Raw genomic sequence first — 8,317 nt, forward strand, 5'->3', positions numbered from 1 at the left:
TGTTGTTTTTTTCATATACATTTACCACCGTATAATGTTTTTGTTTGACTTGGGAAACATCGATATTATTGTTTATGCACTGTACATTGAAAGTACATGAAATACTAGTACACGAGAAAATGTCTTTTGTTATAGAAATGTACAGTCTTTAAGAGCAAACTTGCATATTTCTCATATAAAGTGACAACTGTTTGATGGTAATAAATCTTTTAAAGTGTCACGTACATACTTGTTCTCTTGGATTGAAACTTTCTAAGAAGGAGTTGCAAAATGACAATTGCTGCTTTAGAATCCCACGATGCATATTTCTTATATAAAGTCATAGTTCTTTTATATACATGTAGTCATAGGTATAACTGAATGCTAATTTCACAATGGAGACAGATTTGGTTCTTGAGATAAGACCATTTAATCAGTTCTACTCACGTTGAAGATAAGTCGCAACTCTTATCTCAAATTGTAAATTCGTTTATTCAAAGACAAGTTAGCATGAAATTCCTATTTCATACAGTTCTTGTTTTAATAAGCATCTCTGTAAAAAGAAATGTTGCTGAAGAGAAACGTCTTCTTTTAAATGACCCTGAAGCGTTGATTACTCAGATCCACGCCTTAGAACAAGAAGTGAACCAGCAGAAAGCAGAAAATCAAGTCCTCAGGAATGATGTAGACGATCTTAAGCGTAGATTCCGAGCAATGGAATCTGAGAGTGGAAACCAGGGTATAACGGTACATTCGTTAATTATAATTACGACAACAAAGGGCAAAATATTGCTTTAATTTCTTGGAGTTAATTTTTTTTAAGGTTCGGTGTTTATCAGATGGGGAAAACACACTTGTCCTAGCTTGTCTGGTACGGAGCAGCTATATTTTGGTAAGTAAAGAATATTGTATTTTTTTTTATATTTGGCGCTATATAGATAGTATACAGTAATTGTTTTTTTTTATTTATACGGTATATAATGGCTGCATTCGTAACAAATAAAGAAAACCGCCAACAAGGGTGTTTCTTATTGCTGCTGTAGTTTTTTTCTCCCTTATTTTATTGTATCGTTAATAAAGCCAGATCACGATCACGCTGATTTCAGTTTTCGTGAAGTATCGTTATTGCCGATCAGCACGTTACACAGAAGGAACCGACAATTCTTCCATGCGTGTGAAGAGTACGATGGCTGCGCATATGCTACATCTTCTAACAAGTTGTAAGTTTGTAAAAAGGTGTAGAATGTGTGCTCTAATATAAAGTTTTAGTTTCAACCAATCAGGGAATTAACTACGCATTATCAATTACAAAATTATATAGACACCTATATATATCGTTTCATCTGATTGTCTATAAAATCACGTGACAGGACATCGAAACGTCGTGTCTCCCAGAGAATAAATATCATATGCCACCTCCTCGAAAAACTCGGGATTTTTTATTCCAATAGTACGAAAAAGCTGAGATGAGCATACGATGTAATTAGATATGATTGAATCTAAAGTATTTCGTTATTTATATTCTTCTTATATCAGAAAAGCAATCTAACTATCTACAAAAAGAGAAAAATAAGAGAGAATATCAAACTTTCATGACTTTTTTTTTCTTTTAAAGATCACGAAATAAAATAAACTCGACGTATTTTTGGATCGTATTTTTTCGGTATAATAAAAAATGATTGCATGAATGATGGGGAGATATCAATATTTATTCCCTCTGAAAGATCAATTTTCCCTCGGGCAATTTTTCTTAAGGGAATAAATTTGCGTATCTCCCTAACCATCGTGCAATAAAAATATAATGTTTAATTTACTTAACAAGGACTTTGAAAATAATGATCGTGATTAAGTTCTTTTTTCATTGCTATATACTGAGTATCTACCGAGTATGATTTCCTCTATTTCGTACGGAAACTTGTTTTTAATTCATAGCTCTATAGAAACTGAAACGACTGAAATGCACACGTCCCGTTTATTAAATAGTCGAAACCTACAGCGACTGAAACTGAGAGGATTGAAATCTACAGACCCCTTACATCGATTGGTCAAAACCTAACGCGACCTTAGAAAAATCGCTAACTGCACGAAAAAGTCATGACTCAAATTCCCATATAAGACGATTTGGCTGTTTCTTTTAGCTAACGTATTGAAGTACATCAACAGTAACTTGTTAATTTAACTTACTTTTCACAATTAATTTATCATTTTGTTAAAAGAAATATTGAAATATAAACAATAAAATGCTTTTTTGATGATCTATGTGGTTTATGAAGCCAGTAACCATTGCAGGAATTTTAACATAACCAGCGTTAGCAACGGTGTCTTGTTTTGTACTTTTTTATAGTACGTCTATTTAGAGATCGATTGAAACCTTAGCTAAAATGTTAATTATAATCTGCTCTCCTTCGGAATTACTCGACTAATTCCATCGCCTACATCGAAGTATGAGTTACAAATCAGTCGCAGTATGCCTACACATATGGAAGAAGTTGGCTTTTCCTTCTATGCTACCCACAGATCGAAAAAGATCAATACTACTTAATTACTGTTTCAAATGCATTATAACTTAGATTTAAATAACTTTGATAAAAGATGGTTATATCGTTAATTAACGTCTTTTGTATTATTTTGGGGTGGGTATGCAGGAATTGTTTCCCGATCGATCAAAATTGTGGCTTCTTTAAGAGTACAAACTCCGGTATCATGGAAGTGATAGTGAAGTTTCACATGCATGGAAGAATATTGGCTGTTCCTTCTAATCCGGTGATTGACTATGTCAAAAATATATGCCCTTCTACCAATTGTCCTTTGAATTATGAAAAATAAGGATTGAGAGATAAACAAAAGAATGGGGGCTATAATGGTTCATGCTGAGATTATTGCAGAAAATATAACATATACCCGCTAACGCAGAATATGTGCGCATATGCGTTATGTAACTGATCATTAGCAGATTAATTATGGCGCATGGTTATTTGTTAGGATAGGTATGAAATATAAAATAGTGTATGTGCGTGAAATGTTTGATTCATTGATATTCTAATCGTTAGGAACGGCAGGTGGAAGTTTTTACACACACAGCGGGGGTGGTGCCAACACATTATGTCTTCCTCACCATCCCGAACCTCTTCCCGACAGTTTCCCACTTGTATTTGAAGGCAATAGTACAAATAGAGTTGGATATCTTTATGGAGGTGAATATCAGTTTTCCTTAAAAGACGTTGTTGTTCAAGATGATGTACCATGCTCGGTTTGTCGAGCAAAAATGGCTACCTCTACAATGATGATTGCCGCCAAAAGATCGTGTCCTTCTGGTTGGACGATGCAGTACACAGGACTTTTGACTTCCGAATGGCATGGTGGACAAATGGCTGAATATGTCTGTGTTGATGAAGACCCGGATTTTGTCGAGAGATCACGAGTAAATGAAAATGGACGACTATTTTATCCGGTGGTCACAGTGTGCGGTACACTGCCGTGTCCACCATACAAAAGTTCAACACTCGTGGCTTGTGTCGTGTGTTCAGCCTAAATGGAAAATAAAGTCAACAACATTTTTATGATTGTCAAGAAGTGATTTATTTACGCAAAGATCAGGGGCTAGTTTTAATTATTGTTTGTTTGGTTTTTTTTTTCCTTTTTATTAATCATCGATTGGAACCCTTCTCTCTTTTTTCCATATTACTGGATTGCTGTCATAATACCATAAGATTTTCTGTACATGGAGGCAACGTATGATTAAGTAAAAATGGGCATTTTATCCAGAAAATATATTACTAAAAACTATGTAATGGAGATGGACATTATAATTTGTCTACATACCGTTTTCAATAATTTTGTGAAAAACTTTTCTATTTGTCCTATGCATATACATGTATGATATTCGTTTTGAATACACATATATTTAAACAATATAATGCTTTCTTGGATGATTCATTCGGGACATAAAGGTAGCGACATTGCAGAAAAAATACATAACCCACGTTAGCATTCTTCTGCAATGATCGCTACCTTCATAACCATCATGAATCATCAAAGAAAGCATTTTATTGTTTATATTAACATTTTTCTTTTAACTAATTTATAATTTGATTATAAAAAGTAAGTAAAATTTACTTAATTACTGTTAAGTACGTTAGCTAAAAGAAACAGCCAAATCGTCTCCTGTGAGGATTTGAGTATGACATCGTCATGATTATTTCGTGCAGTCCGTGATTTTTCGCTGAAGGTTTACACCAATCGATAAACAAGGCGTGTCATTTTCAGTCCTGTCAGTTTCTTGTCAGTTTCTGCTGCTGTAGATTTTGACCAAAAGATTTCTTAAAGCATTTTTGTGGGCTTTGGCATTGGCCCTATTAGGACACCATAGAAATTGCCATCGAAAAATAGTCGCTTCCCGTGTAATTGCTTTTTGCAGTAATTTTTTTAAAAATGCTACCTTTTTATATACCTTTTTATATTGAGAGAGATTGGTTTAAGTAAGGAATGGAAAAATGCATGACAGGCCAAATATAACTAGTTTAGACATTTTTTGGTTTACTTACAATAGCCAAATACTGGTAAGTAAGGACGGATAAATAAAAAAAAAACTGAATTAAAAAAAATGTCTTTTATGGATCGGTGTATTGTAGTGTACTATCCAAATCTATACTACTATATTAAACAAATAGACTCGAATTTTTCTCTCAATTTATAATTAATAGTTAACTTTTTAAAAATTATTTTACAAGACACAAAAAAAAACATTTAAAATTCTTTAAAAATACCTATAGTACCCCTATCATCATTTTAATATTTGATAAGTATATGTTTAGTGGTCTTCTATTGAAAATTGGAATAAACTGTGGGTGTATAGAGCCACCTTAACTGTTGTGAAGGCCTGTCCCGATACACAGTTCGATTATTCTAACTAGAGTGTAGTGAAATTAATAGCATTATTGTAGACCAAACTTCCGCCAGAGTTCGTTTGTACCAAACCAAATCTCTGTGTGCGGAGACGCAGAGGACTATGGGTAGTATGTATTGTAGACTTAAAGCTTGGTTATGTAAGACTTAGTGTCAACAATACTGTGGTCGACGTATCTATTTCGTAAATGTCCGATATCATATGCAATGTCAACCCGTGCACGCACGGGTCAAAGTCTAGTATGTATTGAAAACGGATTAATTAGAGGTTTTTTTTCGAAAGACATATAAAGTACTGGTTAAAATTAAACTTGGCTTGTATTGAATTTTACATTCTAGACATGGAGTCCTGTTTTGTTTTTTATAAATTCAAATTCTTGTAGTTAGCATATCTATTGGTTTTCCTGACATCTTCATCTGGAAAACTAAAATCAGGAAAGTTAAATTTAAATTAAATATGTGTTCTGTTTTTGGAAATCTACCTCAAATTCCTCTGCATTGTTAGCGTGTAGTAATACACTGTATACACAGTGTATACACACTGCACTGTGTGCATTATAAATAATTGATAAATGAATAATTATAAAAGTCTTTTTTACCAAGTTATTACAATTATTGATCCCTGGAGCTAGGGTATAAATAATCAGAGATTCCTTCGACTCACGCAACCACCCCCTCCTTCTTTTTTTTTACAAATTGATGTTTGCAAACATAAAAAAAATGCTTGGGTAACAGTCAAATTTTTAGGCGACCGTCGAGGTCTGTTGGCTCCTGTTTTCTCTGGTATATCTTAGGTGATTGGCTAAAATGTCAAATTATATATATTTTTTTTAACATTATCGAAGTATATGATGTGTCACTCAACATTAAGCAAGTGAACCAGCTGAAAATACAATTTATAGATTAAACTGTTAAAGTACCTACCATATTTAAGTACATACCAAATACCAACTGCCGAGGTAATGGGGTACCAAACCGCCTTCCAGAAATTCAAACACAAGGATTCCGATGACCACGCTGACGACCCCAATACCGAGACCGATCAAGGACATTATCCTGATGCTAGACAGAAGTCTTTCTTTCATTGCAACACAATAACACGTAAATGTCACAAACATAAAAAAAACTGGATAAAGACACTTGATTGTTTCTTTTTATTTTATACGATATATCGTATAAATTAAGATGGAAAAAAAACTATAAAACAAGCAATGGTTATTTTTTTTATTATAACGAATTCAACATAAAAAGTCGTGCACAAAAATATTACCTTGATACATTTAGAACATGTAAAGACAATGGATTCAGGCATGTTAAAAAATATTCAAATTTTGTTTAACCAACATTAAAACATTAAAATGTAAAAAAGATTGTTTTTAAATTTATTTAGCTATTTGAAAATGTGATATCCTAACATAAGGATGGTTTAGATTAAACACTTATCAAATCTTTTTAAAACCAAAATCTGGTAAGTGTATTTTCTGTTAAAGACATTTACCTTGAATGTCTACTTTCCTTGTTGACCCGCCATGATTATATTTCAGACAGATTTGATAAAGTAAACAGCTCGGGTAGAAGGTAATATATACAATGAAATATCCTGAATATTAACCTCAGACTCTTTGTCGGAAAAAAAAAATACATGTATTATGCATACTCCTTTATTACCAATACCTTGTTTACCGATTAGAACCGTTCAATACCATATGTCAAATATATTGCTCAGGTCAAACTATGTAGAATGCATGTTTATTTCGTAAACATTCATTTTGAAAATGGAAAAACATGTATTTCAATTCGAATAAAAATAGCAGATTGAATAATCTCTTTAAGTTGCAGTGTCAATGAGGGGTTTATTCTTTCAATTAAAAGTACAGACTTAATCAACATCCAAGTGTTTAAATTTTTTAAAAATATTACAAGTACATGTATGTTCAAATTAATTGCGTTTCTCAGCACGTATGATTTAAAAAAAGAAAACTAAAAAGGTGTATTAATTTATACAACGGACAATATGATGTTGAATCAGAGACATAAATAAATAACCTGGTTGAATTGATCCGGCTTCTTCTGAGTTTCTCAACCAAATTGCTGCATCAAACTAAAAACTGTATCCTTCACAATATTTATAAAGAAATATTATGTTGCTTAAAAATAAATGTTACAATGTTAGAGTTTCATTAGTTAAAAAGTTTGTATCAAATCTTTACTATTAACGCTATATTTAATACATGTATATTCGGTTCGAAAACACCTTGAGTGATATCAGAGACATAAATAACATATATTGTTATACTTTCATGTTAAATACTGAAATCTGATTGGTTTAGACGCAGTTCATAATCCGTTCTATTACCCTCAGCGTTAGCAACGCACTTAGCAACGGGTAACATTAAAAATTGTTACATGCGCAAAAATTATGCGCGTACGGTTCGCCGTAGAATTCACGTTTTTCCTATGTAAAAGCAGTTAAGTTTTCTTTAAAATTAAGGCATTCAGTATAACAAAATAAATAGTGCCTGTTTGGTAGGATTACAGTTGAAATTGACACCCGTCGAAAACCATTGTCAACCTCCGCTTCGCGTCGGTTGACAATGGTTTTCTCGGGGTGTCAATTTCAACGCTTCGCGTCGGTTGACAATGGTTTTCTTGGGGTGTCAATTTCAACAGTTACCCTCCCAAACAGGCACTATTTATATATAAATAACCAGAGACATAAATAACATTTATTTATTTTATGTCTCTGAAATAACACGTTATTTATGCCTTTGGTGATATATACATGAATGGATGATTTTGCAAATTGTAAACTAGCTTTGCTATTGTCTATGTATTTTCTCTTCAAGATTTTGAAATTAATACGTGCGTTAACTGTTTTTAAAACGTTTATTATGGTTTTATTATTTAAAGCAATATGTGCTGTATTTTATAGAATTTTATTTTGCTGCAAAAACCTGCTAGTACGATAAGTCTGCATGAAACTTAAACTCTTATGATAAATAAGGTTGGAAAAAATCATTAATTTTTGACAGAGGAAAGATACATGTATCTCTTCTAAGGAACATATAGCAAATCAAATTTTGTACAGGACGACAATAATTCAATTTCGCTCCAATTAAGGTTCCTAAAGTAAAACGGCCCTTTTCACAAAAATTTGGCGAAAAGAAAATTAAAAACCATGATATTTTTTTCATTTTAGAAGAAAATAACATTTTCGTTAAAAAAAATTCTTCATGAAAATGGCATCGTCTCAAGCCACGGGTTTTGTGTCCATTCTATTTCCACAAAATAGAATTTGTGGAAATAGAATGGACACAAAACCCGTGGCTTGAGACGATGTGAAAATGGCAGCTCATATTGCCGCGCAAACTACTCGGAATACCCTCTAATCCTATTAAAAATACCGAGGAAGTCGATATCCAATAGAATTCGT

At 32.7% G+C, this 8,317-nt stretch overlaps 1 protein-coding gene across 1 annotated transcript; it reads left to right on the forward strand.

Moving 5' to 3' along the window:
- Nucleotides 1-411: 411 nt before the first annotated feature.
- LOC105339850 (uncharacterized) lies at nucleotides 412-3,586 on the forward strand. The gene is made up of 3 exons (XM_011445625.4): nucleotides 412-718; nucleotides 803-871; nucleotides 3,030-3,586. Exons 1-3 carry the CDS (start codon nucleotides 490-492, stop codon nucleotides 3,509-3,511), a joined length of 780 nt encoding a protein of 259 aa, XP_011443927.2. The 5' UTR covers nucleotides 412-489; the 3' UTR covers nucleotides 3,512-3,586.
- Nucleotides 3,587-8,317: the final 4,731 nt, after the last annotated feature.

The sequence above is a fragment of the Magallana gigas genome, chromosome 7 (assembly GCF_963853765.1).
Source record: "Magallana gigas chromosome 7, xbMagGiga1.1, whole genome shotgun sequence".
Lineage (NCBI taxonomy): Eukaryota > Metazoa > Mollusca > Bivalvia > Ostreida > Ostreidae > Magallana > Magallana gigas.

What these genes read in the sequence shown, in the direction of transcription:
- LOC105339850 (XM_011445625.4), top strand. Translation starts at nt 490, where the DNA reads ATGAAATTCCTATTTCATACAGTTCTTGTTTTAATAAGCATCTCTGTA. An exon ending in ATCTGAGAGTGGAAACCAGG is followed by an intron (nt 719 to 802) that starts GTATAACGGTAC and finishes ATTTTTTTTAAG; the next exon opens with GTTCGGTGTTTATCAGATGG. An exon ending in TACGGAGCAGCTATATTTTG is followed by an intron (nt 872 to 3,029) that starts GTAAGTAAAGAA and finishes TCTAATCGTTAG; the next exon opens with GAACGGCAGGTGGAAGTTTT.